This window comes from Girardinichthys multiradiatus, chromosome Y (assembly GCF_021462225.1).
Source record: "Girardinichthys multiradiatus isolate DD_20200921_A chromosome Y, DD_fGirMul_XY1, whole genome shotgun sequence".
NCBI classification, from domain to species: domain Eukaryota; kingdom Metazoa; phylum Chordata; class Actinopteri; order Cyprinodontiformes; family Goodeidae; genus Girardinichthys; species Girardinichthys multiradiatus.
In genome coordinates this window covers 26,472,799-26,488,656 of record NC_061818.1, presented here as the reverse complement: position 1 = coordinate 26,488,656, position 15,858 = coordinate 26,472,799, and the positions used below count along the sequence as shown (strand labels likewise).

At 38.4% G+C, this 15,858-nt stretch overlaps 1 protein-coding gene across 1 annotated transcript; it reads right to left on the bottom strand.

Annotated features, from left to right (window-relative positions):
* Positions 1-328: 328 nt before the first annotated feature.
* On the bottom strand, positions 329-2,821 carry LOC124864220 (peripheral myelin protein 22-like). The gene is made up of 5 exons (XM_047358907.1): positions 2,665-2,821; positions 1,870-1,960; positions 1,628-1,721; positions 1,400-1,540; positions 329-1,276 (listed from the first exon to the last, which is right to left on the bottom strand). The coding sequence occupies exons 2-5, from the start codon at positions 1,945-1,947 to the stop codon at positions 1,125-1,127; spliced, it is 465 nt and encodes a 154-aa protein (XP_047214863.1). The 5' UTR covers positions 1,948-1,960; positions 2,665-2,821; the 3' UTR covers positions 329-1,124.
* Between the last annotated feature and the right edge of the window lie 13,037 nt (positions 2,822-15,858).

Genomic DNA, 15,858 nt, shown 5'->3' with positions numbered 1-15,858 from the left:
GTGTTACTGCAGCTTCCAGTTTATGTGAATCAACTAATTCCTAGATCTTCACTCAGCTCCTTGGACTTTCTCACCATCTAATTATTGTCTTGCTTTATTGGAGCTCTGGGGAAACCCCTCCATCTGCCGCCCCTAACCCCACTACATCAGCACATTTTGGGAAAACATAATAATAATAATATTATTAAATAATAATATTTTTTGTTTTTAAAAATTGTTGCAGCTAAAAAAGAAAATTGATTTTAAAAATTCCCTCAAATAATATGAGATTCTTAGTCCACAATGAGTCGAGCATACCTGATGAAACAATAAAGATAAATAATAAGTCTTTACTCGGGAGAAACATTTATTTCAAACAGGTTATTCGAAATGGGAAAAAAAAAATGTTACAATTTTACAAAGCAAACAAATTACAAGCAAAGACACGTGCAGCACAAATAAGAATGCATGGATCAAAATAGTGTGTAAAAAAAAGCACCATTTTTAATATTACAAAATTCAAAACATTTCTATTTAAAATATCAAGAAAAATGACAAATAAAAAAAAAACTTCAAGAGGTTATTAACTCTTTTTGTTTTCTTTTTATAACCTTTCATACATACACACATCTATTAGGCAAGTAAGGCACTATGTTAAAAGCATTTGGCATGAAGTGAAAGGGAAAACAGTTAGATAAAAGCTTGATACAGTGGAAGCTGAAGCGACATCTCTTTGGTACAGCTGCATGATTTGGAAGAGACACACTATCAATGAGCATGACAATGTTAACTCAACAACACTATGTACAAAAAATAAGTAAAAAAACAATGTTATAAATATGTCTAAAAACCACAGACACTATTTACATCTTCACACTGAAGGAAGGTAGGATGACTCAATGCTTCTCATCCAGTGGATATTTTTGGGATGTTGGAAAATTAATTGTCACCAAAATATAAAAACACAAAAAATCTCTTGTTGGAATCCACAAGACAAGTTGCTGTGATACTTTCAACATGTGGTGAGACAACTGTATTACTTGGATGTCAGTTCATTGTCTGTGGGTGCACTAGGCACAATGCGATGTTGTGATGAGGGTCTTCCTAAATACTCCTTCTGTTTCCTCCACGCGCTGATGCTGCTCTCACTCCTTCTTCCTCAGTATGAGATAAATGAGGCCACTGAAGAGACTCAGAGGGAACGCCACCCAGGCCAGCACGTAAGCGTAGCCGTACTGTCTGTGACTATCCGGTCTCATAATGGTGTAGATGATTGCCCCGCACATCACAAACACACCTGGTAAACATTTTTTTTTTTCAAAATGAGAGAGAGAGAGATGAGGGAGACTGCAGATGACACCATAGTTCAGCCCGCTTCCTTTCAGGGTGTGACCCCTCTCAGTGATGAAGTCATACTCACTCGCCAAGATCTGGAAGATGGAGGTGAAGTAGAAGCGCCCACCCTTCACCAGTCTGAACAGCTGATACATGAAAGCGATCAGGGAGGCGAAGCAGAAGACTACAGACAGGATCATGAGAGCTTGCACAGCCTGGATCCAATCTAAGAAAAAGCAGAAAGGATGAAATTTATGCTTCATAATCCATAACAACAACAGAAAATGTTTGCTGTTCTGGAGTTCATACAGACCTTCATTGCTGGCCTGCGAGCAGCGGTAGCCTTGAGAATGTGAGCGGCAGTTATACCACAGATCGGAGTGTCCTTGTGATTCTACAGTCCATTTCTGAAAAGAAACAAACACAACACACACACCATCATAAACATGGACATGATATGCCTCTTTCCAAAAACCATATCACCTAACTGTCACTCATTAAAACAGCTGTAGCCTTAAATACTTTGTAAAATTCACTTATAATGTAATTGCTTACACTGGATGCTGTAGACACAATGAGAAGAATGAGAACGATGAGGTGAAAAACAAGGACTCCGAACAGGATGAGCAGCATTTTGGATGCAGATCTAGACATAGGCATAAACAATTTAAGCCAGAAAAACATTGATTCATTCAGTAGCTCAGCACAAACAAGCACTGCCTAATTTCGACTCCAGGGGGCGGCGTTTCCTCACTTCTGCATAAACCGTACTGTTTACCTCAATTCGAAAGTGTCCCATTACATTGAAAGAAAAAAAAACAAAAAACATTGATACTAAATTAAAAACGAATCTAAAAACACCTTGAGTCAATTCACAGCACTAAGACACATAATTATTTAAACAAACAAAGAACTTAATTACTCATTCATATAGACATAATTCCCGCAAATCTAAAATAACTTTTAGATAAAGTTCTGTTTTAAAGTTTCATTGACGCAAGAAATGCAGACTGATTTACTAGTAGTCAAACTCAACCCCTATGCGAGGGAAAACATTCCAGTAAGCCCCGCCATGAGTAAACTTTGTCTGCCTCTGTTTTGTTTTCTTAAGAATGAAAACTCCAAACTGCGACAGACGTAAAACATGCATCTGAACACATAACAGCACTTTGGGGTTATTAAAGTAAATCTAACGCATGTTTAAGTTATAAGAGAAAGACCTGTTGGTTAATTGAAACTATTGCATCTTTATACATATATACATACATAGATAGAAATATATATACACACACACATAAAACCTAGATTCAGTAACGTCAAAAAAGGTTTCTAAACATAATTTCAACTTACAGAAGGCAGAGTAAAGGTTTTCAGTGAGAAGGGCGTGTTGAAGAGAAGTGAACAGTTGGAAAAGGATTGCAGGACGTCTGCTCCTCACGTCTCTCTCTCTCTCTGCAGTTACTATTCCAGATGTGCCTCACGCAACCCAGTCAGTCTGAGAACAGCGCCCTGCAGGCCCTGCACGTCACCGGAGGCCTGCTCCTTTCCACTCCCCATTTAGGATTTCAGCCCAATGATATTGGCTGTGCTCAAGTTTGCAGAATTGTACTGGGTGTCCTGTAGTGTTTTGTGTTTTTTTGCTAAAAGTTTAAGTCTTGGAAATGTAAAAGGCGTTGGTCTGCTCAATATTTCATGGGGAGCGTGGTGCATTCTGCATGGTGAGACACATCATTCTAAAGTGGCATGTTGAGTATTTTATTACCCTTTTATTGCTCATTATAAAGCTCAGATCCTGTCCCCCATTGCTTTTGCTGTTGAAAGAATTGCATATCTATCTCACTGTATATTAAACTTTACTACATTGACAAAACAAGACATTTGAAGTGAAACCACAAAACTAGTGTATCATTCATTATACATGTAGAAATTATAAACAGTGGCTTTCAACAGTGTACACACCTCTGTAAGTGTTTTTTAATCGTTTCAAAACTTTTTCTAGCTTTGTTGAAGCACCTTTGAATTTATGTTCTGCCTTCAGTCTTATTGGGTACTCACCTAACACTTGAATAGCGAATCTAGTTGGCCAGAAATAAAATTCAACTATCCTATTTGGATCTCCTTGACATTTGTTCATTTCCACCCTTTAGAAAACATCGGTTGTAACGGCTCCAAATAATTTAATTGTATAAATGTACAAGCCAAGAGATTGGCACATAACCATAATCATTGTATGCCAAGTGCTGGGATGGTTCTTTCTTCATATGTCTGGACAAAGCAGTAGGGATGTAAAACAGAAGATTTTATTTTAAACTAAAAATCTTTGTCTAGTTAAAATCTATCAAACACGTAATAGTCAAAATGTTGGGATACAATTTCAAAATGAAAATCTGTCACAGAAACAAGCTTGAACATGACTAAAATAACACCGCCCTCACAGTGAAATAGGATGATGGAAGCATCATTTTCTGGAGTTACTTTTCTTCACATGGATCTGGGTGTTTTGTTAAGGAGTGTGGAAATAAGAACAGTTCCAGATACCAGTCAGTCTTGACACAAAACCTTCAGGTGTCTTGGTTAGAAGGATGAAGATATAGAAAGGTTTTACTTTTCAGCATCAAAGTAAGTCAAAGCATTCATTCAGATAAACACAATAATGAATTTCTAAGAGGAAAAATTAAGCTTTGCAATGGTTTAGCCAGATATTAGATTTGAATCAAATAGAAATCCTTGTAATCTGAAAGATTTGTCAGTCAGTCATTTTCTACCCCTTATTCCATAGTGGGTAGCGGGGAAGCTGGTGCCTATCTCCAGCAGTCAATGGGCGAGAGGTGGGGTACACCCTGGAAAGGTCACCAGTCCATCGCAGGGCAACACACAAACAACCAACAACACACATATTCACACACCTAAGAGCAATTTAGAGAAACCAATTAACCTACCGGGCATGTCTTTAGAATATGGGAGGAAGCCGGAGTACCCAGTGAAAACCCACACATGCACAGGGAGAACATGCAAACTCCATGCAGAAAAACCCCCGGACAGGAATTGAACCCAAGACCTTCTTCCTGTAAGGCAACAGCACTACCAACTGCGCCATGTTGCCAGATCTGATATTAAAGTATCAACTATACATTCTGGCATTTATCACGGCTTGTGGATCTTCATATTCTGGCCCAGTTAGACAAGGTTGAACTCTTTGTAGATTGAAAGCTTCCTCTGTCTGATTAGCTGTGTTCATCTCCATTGTTGTATTCTTTAGACTGGATGAAAATGTCAAAACTAATTTGTTTACTAGAGGCCATCAGATCACACTGAAACAACTTTTTTTTGGGTCAATTCCAGTTGTTTACTATTATTGTTGACATCTACACAGTCAGTCCTTATGAGCCCTACTGACATCAGGTGACCTTGATGATCACTATCTCGAAACAAAAATGTTTAAACCTTACATTTAAAAAGAAATACATTATTCACAAAATTCTGCATGGGAAATTCTCGATTTTGTTATCCCTATGTTTCTTTATTATAATTGTGGAGTGGTTGAAAAGGAAATGGAGTTTTGGCCATTTACTTTAAAAAGAAGCAAAAAATAACTAATCTGTGATTAAGGTATAAAACACGAGGGAATAAGTAATACAATCTGTAAATCTATTCTATTAAGGTAGCATGAGAACCTGCTGCTATTAATATAGCTAAGATTTGCCTCTCACAGGAAACGACTGCCTCAGGTTTAAGCTTAGCTTGCTAGGAAGTTTGACTTTTTAAGCTACCTTAGTTTTTGCTAAACAAACTAAAGTTGGATATAAATGAAAATTTGTGGTCCAGTACAGAATATTTCTTAGTCTTTAGGGAGTTCTTAGCTTTTACTAAAGTGATGTATTCATCAGTGGCAAGCCGTTCCTAGTATGGTTACCTGCTCTCACTCAGCAACTATTGAGACATGCAAACACAAAACAGCTCACAAATGTTACTGCTATAGTTATAGTTAGTCTATGGTAAACTGAAAGCTTAACCACACACCCATCCTACTAATGTTTCTATACTGATAGTCAGAACACAATTTTGACCAATATCACATAACTTCAAGTCATAAGTCATGAATTGTGGAATTAATACAAAAGCCAATGAAGACAAGCCTTGGGAAAGTGAAATATGTTTAGTGAGAAAGACTACATGTCTTAGTAAAAGACTGGTCCCTTCCAGCGTCTATCTGGAAAATGGCTAACAAATCTAGGACTAAAAGCATATATTAAACAAATACTTTTTTTTCTTTTGTAGCGCAATACAGTTTTATGTGCTTCGATGTTCTTGAACATTTATAACCACCTGCAGCTCCGTCTTGTTTGATTATCGCATTCAAACTGGTTAGAATACTATGGGCTGGAGGACAAAACTGACTGTAAATTAAAATATGATTGGCTGATAAAAGCATCCATCAGTATTTATGCTGCTGTTCAGTTAAGGACTAAAGGTATTCAGAGGAGAAGCCAGAATACTATCTGAATAGACAAACTCTGCCTAATGACTACAGAGAGGAATTTCTAATCGGCTTATATTTGTCTGGATAAAAAAGCACTGTAGGACACTGATCTAAGACAGAAAATTCATAATGAAGCTCATTTTAAACAGTTAGATTACAATAACAGTATTATCTTAATGTCAGTCAGTCAGTCATTTTCTACCGCTTATTCCATAGTGGGTCATGGGGGAGCTGGTGCCTATCTCCAGCAGTCTATAGGCGAGAGACGGGGTACACCCTGGACAGGTCACCAGTCCATCGGAGGGCAAAACACAAACAACCATACAAACACTCATTCATACACCTAAGGGAAATTTAGAGTGACCAAATAGGCATGTCTTTGGACTGTGGGAGGAAGCTGGAGTACCCGGTGAGAACCCACGCATGCACGGGGAGAACATGCAAACTCCATGTAGAAAGACCCCCAGCCGGGTATTGAACCCAGGACCTTCTTGCTGCTAGGCAACAGTGCAGCCCCTAAAATGCTTGTATTGATTAAAATTAAAATTGCCTTCAAAATCTCTTTTTATAGTGCAGCCATACCTGCAATTCAGGTGAATCATTACCGTGTGTAATGTTCATTGTTTACATGTGAAACAAAAGCAAAATTGTCTACGTGTGCAGACTGGGGGGGTATGTCCGCCTCCTGTGTCTGAGGAGAGACTGGAGAGCTTTTCCGGTGTCAAAGGGAGTTACCATAGTGCAGTGTTTGATTCATAGTAAATCAATGGAACGGCTTGGATCTCCACACAAACAAGATTTGAGGATGAGTGACAAACACTGCTGCCCACAGCTCGCAAGGGCTCTGCATCCCTCATTTCAACACCGTGGCAAGGCTGCAAACCGAAGCAGGACAAAAGTGACAAAAGAACAAGCACACAGTTTGGACTGGGGTGTTTTCAAAACCACTCCAGTCCAGGCATAACTGCAGTCACTAACCCTGAAGTTTTTGGCTCAGTCATGTGGATTCATGTGGTCTGTTAGTAAACACTGAAAGGAATGAGCTGTTGGCTGCTGCCCAGGCTCTCTGTGGGCTGCCAGGTGAAGCAGTTCTGTGCGTCCTGGCAGAACTGGAGAGGGGCAAAGAAGGAGAGCCCATTGATAACATGAGCACTCTGCTGTAAGTGCGACTGTTTCTGAAGATCTAATTGAAGCAGTGGTTTGGGGGGCTGGGGAAGCAGTGCCAACGGCAGCAAGGTGAAAAGAGGAACCTGCCTTATCTAGTGGAAGCAAGTGAGAGCAGGCCGCATACAGTATCTTACAACGATATTTATAATTCTTTTTCAGATTTTATCATTTTTTTTGTTACAACCACAGACATTACACCATTTTGTTTGGCATTTACGTGAAATACCAACACCAAATCTAACAAAATTGTGAAGTGAATGGATGTGGATTTTTAACTTTTTTGATTTTAAATGAATTCTGAAAAGAACTGCTTTCAGATGTCACCTAATCAGTAAACATAGTGCACCCGTGCGGCATTTTGCAAAAAGGAAGGAGAAAAAAAATGTGTCTGTAGATGTGCAAAGCTGCTAGAAACACCCCAAACTACTTGCAGTTTTATTTGCAACTATCAATGATTCTACAAGGTATTGACCTAGTTGGAGTAACGACAATTGCTTGCCATACTTTTCAGACCTTTATCGGTAAAAATGTTTGAAATGCAACATGAAAAAATGTGGACAAGTTTAAGGAATATAAATTTTTTTACAAGACGCTGTAAATGTCATAGTAGTCTGACACAACTTGCACACAATCCTTAATTTATGCTTACAGAGTTCACATATACAATGCAGACAAACAAAAGGTAAACCTTGTTTCTCAAAACGCAATAAAGCATATCTGTAGAGAATATAAATTACGCATTCTGTATTGTTGGAGCTTCATTTGAGTGAGCTCCAGTGCTCCACCCTTTCTTTATTACTAACAGATTTAATCATCAGTGAGACTCAGATAAACATATCAATATGCAGCAATTGTCTTTTCTTTAATAACCACTTTAAAATGTACACATTTTAAGTTTATAATTAATCTTTTTTTTTTCCATTGACGTTTTCCAATGAATATTTCAAGAACCATGGCCATTAAGAAAATGATTTTAAGAGAATGATCTTGGAGGACTGATAGCTCTGTGGTGCCATGATGACTTATGATCTTTGTTACTCACTGGTTGAACAATGCAGGCCATCGGAAACCAATTCCTCCCCCCAAAACCATTAAATAAAAACAGACAGCTCTTCTTTCAAAATATAGAATTACAAAACAAAAAAGCAGAAACAAAGTGATTGTGGCAAAGCTTTGCAGGACTAATTTAAAACCAAGACTTCCATCTTTAACAGGGGATTTACTAAGAGGGAGGTGAGAGGGGGGTGGCCTTTTTCTTTTTTTTTTGAAGAAATCTAGTTCTTTCAAACATTAAATGATCCTGTTTAGGCACAAAAACTTTTGTAACTTGATAGCTTGGCATTTTGAAGCTGCAGTCTTGTTTTAGCATCACCTCGAGCAAAACCGATGACCAGTAACTAAACCCACAGAGCCATCATAATAGTTCTAATGTTATTTACTGAGAATAACATTTGAGAGGGCCCTGCTTAAATATGTTTTACAATTTTACAATATTTGCAATTTAAGAGATTTGCATACTGGTTTTGCAATTGTTCTAATCTGCTTACAGTTTTGCTTTAACTTGTACTTAGAGCTGATTATTTATTTTAAAATTTCTAAGTGAATGCCAAGTTTATGTATCAATTTTGGCTTTGATGCAAATTATGTGAGGTTTATACCGCAAGGCTGAGGTCAGTTGTGACAAAGTGAATTACCACAGCGTGGGTCAGCCTCAGTTTGGACTCAGCATGCAGGAGTGGCCAGATGACTCTTTTTGGATGAGGTTGTCTCCAGCAGTAAATAGTAGACATGGAGGAGTGAGAAAATCAGGGACTAGGTTCTGGTTTTGGATGCAGCAATGGCTTTGCCGCATGCCGGGCATTTAGCAGGATGGCCCGACAGGTATTTTACATTTGAAACCAAATATTTTCATACACTGTATGTATTATATGTTTTCTTACTGTTTAAAATTGAATCTGACTATAGTTCTCCAATTTTAGGTCAGTATCACCATAGTATTGTTTTCTATTTGCTAAATAGAAGAATAATGTTAGAGGAATCTTGATACATACCTTTCTTTACTATTTGGTATAAATGCCTTTGAAATTGTATGCCTTGGATCAAATATTTTGGGTGTCGTTCTGCAGGCTTCATACAATAATTTTCAGGATTTTGTCTATTCCTCCTGGTATAACTGGCGTAAGTGACTCAGGTTTGTAGACCTCCTTGCTCACAATTTAAGCTATGCCCACAGTCTTTTATGGGACTGAAAAAAGAGCTTTGTGATGGCATCTCCACAAAATTGAATTTGTTTTCTTTAACCTCTGACTGACGTCATGGATTTATTGAGATTTTGCTCTCTTTTGTGAAGTGCATTGGATTCCTCCGCAGCAAAGCACCCAGACAACCACCATACTTTACAGTCAAGATGGTGTAGTCAGACATGTAAGCTTCCCACTTTTCCTTCTAAGTGAGTTTTGTTATTATTACCAAACACCTATAGTTTCATCAAACAACAATATAAGTCTTTTTTACTGGCTACAGCCAGCATCTTTACAAGGTAATTTTTCTAAGGTGGGTATGCACATTTTGAAAAAAAACTTTATCTTTTTCCTGAGCAGTATTGTAGCTGGGGATTACTATGTTTTTTTTACTTTTATATGAACAGAAACATTGCACCTTTAGACATCTGGAAACTGTACCCAAGGATGAACCAAACAATTCTCTTCCTGATTTCCTGGCTGATTTGTTTTGATTTTTCCATTTTGTCAGTAAAGAAAGCAGTGTGTTTGAGGTATGTCTCCAGTTAATGCAAATCTCCACAATGGCAGTACAAACAGCAGACGGTGATATTCCTCTGCCAGATGCTTTCTCTTATTTCCTGGGTGTAAGAGTTGGTTGAGTTGTGAAGCCCCATCCTTAGGGCTTAGCTGATGTTTGTGTTTTTCCACTTAACAGCTATCAGATAACATTGCACAGAGCACAAAGGAGGAGCTACGGAGGAATCCCCTCCAACCCAGAGCTATACTGAAGAATTGCAAACATTCCAATTGAATACATACTGACACAAGACATAAACCTGCACATAGAAATTCTGTGTCTGGATTCATAGTTTCGAGTAGAACCCGTCTTGCACTTTGCAGTAAAAGCTGCAGGTCTACATGCCAGAATGAGGCACAATCATATTAGATCATTCCTGCTGTACACACCTCTCTCATTTAAAAACAATAGAAGTTCAGAATGAATCATGACTAAATAGAAGAGCTCTACTGGATAGGAGAGAATCAGATAAAGCACACCAAGGCTATGTTTCTCACCCTCCTGAAATAAGCTTGCCCCTCCCTATGAAAAAACAGAAAATAAATCAGAGACAGACATTTTGTAAAAAAAAAACCTCTAGATTGTGGCACTCCACTGATCAAAACATGTGCTAATTATTAGCATCCTGGCTTCCTGTTGATGTCATCGCCGCACACAGCCCAGTAGGCAGGATCGATATACAAACTGTTGCTTGGAATTTGGAAGATGCAGTTCTCAGGGGTATGTAATGAAGAAATAAAAACTATGAAAAGATTCTGTTTTAGTTCGACTTGTGAATTAGTTGCTTGGAGTACAGCAGCTAAAATTCAGTGCAAATCCCTAAAAATAATTATTGGTATAAATGTCTTATCAGAAGTTGCACTATATTTTCCAAGGAGTGTATTTGTGCTCCTGCTGACAGCTTGCTTTGGAATATACCCCTCACAAACTGCCAGAAAGGTGCCAGAAAATACTTTCTTGCCTAAACTTTCCAACACCTTTTAAAAGAAAAATGTGATTTTAACCTGTATTTAGGGATCTATCTTTGTGACCTATTATGTGCTTTAGAAAGCTTCTCAGCTCAAATGTCATGATAAGGATGTGCAAACACATGAGCTAATTTATTTTCAGGTTTAGGGTGTGTTCAAAAGTTTTATTGAATAAGGTTGTTGCTGATAACCACTAGTAATTCTGAATATTTTACCAAAATTTTTTAGTTGTGTGTAAAAACTGAACTGGTAATAAAACTTCACATGAATAGCAAAGGGTTAGATCAGGAATGCAATCCTCTGTGGGTATGCTCCCAAGAAAACTGTTGTTTTATCGCTGCTGAGATCAGAGTCACTGCTGAAGCCATGAGTCATCTGGGATTTGATATGTGCTGGAATCCTTACTACCTCTGGGATTTTGGTTTCTATTCAGATTTTCTCAAGAGGAATACGTCAGATCATATGCTGGGAAATGTGTCGATACAGATACACATGTAATGACTGGCCTGGTGAGTATGCATTGGCCTGGCCAAAGGAAACTGTGGCCTTATACAAAGCAGAGATGTGTGGAGGAGCTGAAGAAATACTGACAAACTCTTGACATGAACACAGAAAAGCTCTGGCATTAATTGGGCTTGCAAGCAATGACTGATTTAGAGCCAAATAATATTGTTACTGCTCAGACATCCCTTCCCTCACCACATTGTTAACCCTTATGCTCCACTTGGAACTCATAAAAAAAAAAAATAATAATTATATTTGCATTTATTTTAGTGTCTCTGGGAATAACAAGTTGAAGACAGAAATATCAAATTTTCAAACATTCAAAAATCCATAGAGAATTAACACTAACTTGGGAAATCCCCTAACCAACTACCTCTGCAATAATGAGGCTTATATGAATGGTTCCCACTAAATAACCTTAACAGATATGACATGTTACTAAAAATCTTTTTAAAGACATCTCTGATTCCACCTGAATCATTTTCAAAGAAGTGTTTTGCTCATTACACTCTTTAACATTAATTATCAACAATTTAGGAATCAGATTTGTGTAATGTGTTTTTTACGCAATACTAATTTGCATATGTAAATATACTCTATAACATTCATTGTGAATATAGACAAAGTAGCACATAGTAATATGCATCAATATGTTATATAGGGATTTTTTTTACAGTAATCTGATTCATATTGAATTTAAGCCAAATACACAGCTATGCAACAAGCATGCATTTATGCTTGTTGTTTTACCATGATTTTCTATTGTAGCAGAAGAAGGAGAAGAAGTGAAGTCCAACCTTTTGGATGTAAAAGGTATGACAGTAAACAAGACCTCTTCATCCTGCTTGTAATTATAATTTTCCACAATGTCAATGTAGGGGTCGGTGAAATGTCCCAAAGGCGGATTAATTACTTTAGAAACCTGTATAGCTTACAATTTAACCTACAGCGCCTCAGACAATTACCGGCACTTGTTATAAAAATGTGTCAAAAGCCTTTAAATAAAAAAATAATAATTTATTGCAGCAACTTAGCTCACAGCCTTCAAATTAAGTGCATTTTTTCTTGGCTTCCTTTTTCTTTTTCTTATCAGAGTGTCTAGAAATGTTTAAACATTAATCCATGAGTTTCTGTTACCTTGTGGTATAAATTCGACCTGATACAGAGGCATATCTTTCTTAGCTCTTTCATTGGTAATGAAATAAGATTGCGACTTTACGGCTTTTTGATTTGGTTCTTGCCAAGTACATTTTTTATTCTTAGGGGTTCGATTTTTATTAGAGAGCAGCAGCAATCACTGCTTTTAACACTGGCACTAAAAAAAAGTTGTTTTTTTAGGATGAATGGCAGCAAAGCCACCTCAGACCATGAAACTACCACCACTATGTCTGTCGGTATGAAGTTCTTTTTCTGAAATTCTGTGTTGGTTTTACACCAGATATAACTGGACACACAACATTCAAAAAGTTCAAGCGTGACTAAAAAGCAGAACTAGAAGATTTTTTTCTTGGAGGGACTGGATATCAGTGGAATGATAGAGTTTGTACAAGTAGAGTGTGCCCAAGACCAAACTTTTTGAAATTAAAAACCCCGACTAGTTTGGAAATTAACCCTGTGTTGTCATTGCAAGCAGTCCCTAAAACACCAGCATCAAAAGCAGTTTCCCAAAGAATCTAAAACTTCATCAAAGGGAAATCTGGGGAACGTGTCCCACCACAATTCATGTTGTTTGATTGTGGAGCAATCCGTTAAAATAAAGAGCGTAAACAACCTGGCAGTCTTGGTTTTTCATAAAAGATTTGTCCAAATGCCCCATGTAGCACATATCCAGGAAAACTAAAAAAATGCCCTCCAATAGCTGCTTAGTTTTTACATATGGGAAGGCAACCACAGAAAAAATGGCTTGATCTATATTGCTCCCAGCTTTTTCTTCTACACTTCTGTCAGGAACCCACCCACTCCCCTCCTAGCTCAACATCGCTCTTGATCCAAAGTGATGAGAGTCGAAGGGATATATTGTTATGCTTTACGCATTCCAGATGAGTTTAGCCCGACCCCCTTAACCACCCACCCATATGAGAGTTTCAAAACATGTGTTCTGCTAAGTCTCTTTATGTGATGGATTTCACCATTTCATGATTTTAAAAAAAGAGGGCGTTGTCAGGAAAGGCAAGCAAAAACAGGATTTTCTTGTATGTCACTTTTATTCATTTGTTTGAAATTTGGAAAAGGATGAACATTTGTGTGGGCACGTCATTTTTTTAGTTTTTAGAATGTAAACCTTGCCATATGGAACCTGCTGGAGAAGAAAATATAGCATGGCAGCTTGGTCTGAACTCTCGACTTTTTCATGGTTTTTGGGGGGATGGGACGGAAAGACTTAATTGAAAACATGGGCTGTTTTTATATTTTTTTTCCATTACAAAGTTACCCTTTTAAAATAATAAACTGCTCTCTCATTACACAGAGACTTTGAGTTCAGCTTCAAACTGTCTGTAAAAGCTGAGCTGCTGAAAGCACATGTACATCTTTTTGATAACTAATGGATCCAGTAAATAGCTGTAGTACTAACACACTTTCCCCATCCAAACATAACTGATGAGAGCTACAGATTTGTGGAAAAGTGACGCAGTCTCCTTCGCATTCTCTGTTTTTCACACATAAAACTACAATGCAGCTAACAGGCTTAAATGCAACTTTGGGGATGCTGGGGTTTTCCAAAGAGAACATTTAATTCTTAGAGGTCATGGTTGGGTTTGAACTCCAGTCAGTGAAAATGACACACATGGCTTGGGAGGAGGAAAGAGACAAAAAGAAGGAGGCTGTGTTTTTTTGTGAAGCTCTGAGAATTGCCTGAGTAACTGTGGTGAGTTGTTGCACAATGGATGACTGGAACAACTGGATGCAAGAATGGAAACACTGTGATGACGGCAATGCTGTCTCACCACTGCATCCGAATATTCCAGTGAATATGAACTTCTTTCAGTTTCATTGCTGATAGTTTAGCTTTAGTTTTTTACTTTGAAATGCAAGAAATGCTTACTAACAAGAGGGAAAAAAGTAAAGACCAGGAAAATCTGTAATTTGTCTGTCCATCTGTCCATGTATGAAGAGCCTGGCGTCTATTTACTCACTCTCCTCCTTCAGAGAGAACTGATAGGACAGGCTGCAGACTACAGGCAGCTGGAACACACACAGCCCCTGGTCACTCTCAAGGCATCCCAAGCATGCAAGGCCAAGCAGTCACAGTGGTCTCCAAATATCACCAAGGTTGTGTTGGTGACTCCTTCTCAATCTGTCTGTTTGTTTGTGCATATGTATAAGAAAGGGTTAGTGTTTAATTGAGTGGAGGGCTCCACAGCTTTGGATCTGCCACATGTTGCAAAAGAAGTGCTCAGTTCATGTTCCGATTGATGGAGCTCTAACAGTGAGCCAAGTGTCTTCTCTCTCTTCACAGCTATATACTCCCAAACCCAGGGGCCAGCAGCACTGTGACCTCCCACTACTTCCTCCCCATACACTCCTCCTCCATCACTTCCTGGCCCCAAAACCTGCAGCACAGCTGGAGCCTAGAGCAGGAGAGTAGTAAAAAGAGGCCTTTGGTGATTACTTAGCCATTCCCTCCCTATTTCTTTCCATTCTGCTCTGATTTATGTGCTGTCCAACTTCACTTTTCCTCAGCAAGTGGGAGAAGCACCGATGTAAATATTCCTCAGCCGAACATGAGTTCAACTCCCATGAAGTCTGGTTGTTTTTTGCTGTCAACATGACTTTATTTTTAAGTATGAATGAAGCCGCTTTTTGCATGAAACTGAATTTTAAACAACTCCCTGAACATCTCAGTGAGCTGTCTGTCAGTCACTGAAAACAGCTTTGGATGGAGAGGGTGGAGATGTTGGGAGGGAGGGGGATTCCAAGGCTTTTCAACATGAGGTGTTCTGCTGGAAGGGTTAGTTCTGGCTACAGGAAATCCAGGAGATGTCCTCATGCTCAGCTGCATCTTCTGAGCCGGCACGCCTTTATATCATATTCAAAGCATTTAGTGTACGTTTTCTTCCCTCTCAGATGGTGTGGGTTTAATTCTCATGTTGAAATCCGCCTAGAAAAAAACTGATGGCGGATGTGTATTTCTTAAAGTTATTTTGAAGATCAAATGGTTGTGACGCGCTTGTTTTAATCCGACACTCAGGAAAACACAAATTTTTAGCATGTGTGCCTGCAGGAAGGTGTCTGTATTTACCACTGTATGTACAGTATGTGACCTCACACAATAGAGAAGGGCATGATAAAGGGATTTTAAATGCAAAATGTGTATTAATGAACAGTTACAGTTACAAGTTTACATATTCATTCATGTAAAAGCTCCTCGTTTATGACAGGCTTGAGCCATGGTGGTACCTGGGTTGTTGCTGAACAGTCTAATTTCTTTTCATTTGAGGGTAAGTGCTGGGACCAGGTGGCCAGATGGTTGAAACTTTATTTTCCTTTCATCAAGAACATGTCTGTGAGCTTTAGCATCTCAACATGTAAAATAAACATCTACTGTTGGTACCAAGGACAGCTAGAGAACATCTAACTGTTTAAATATATATTACCGGCATGCAGAGTGTGAATACATGGCCTTTA

Coding starts and splice junctions, on each gene's coding strand:
- LOC124864220 (XM_047358907.1), bottom strand. CDS start 1,947: ATGCTGCTCATCCTGTTCGGAGTCCTTGTTTTTCACCTCATCGTTCTC. Junction 1,722..1,869: donor TTGTGTCTACAGCATCCAGT/GTAAGCAATTAC, acceptor GTTTCTTTTCAG/AAATGGACTGTAGAATCACA. Junction 1,277..1,399: donor CATCTTCCAGATCTTGGCGA/GTGAGTATGACT, acceptor AATGTTTACCAG/GTGTGTTTGTGATGTGCGGG.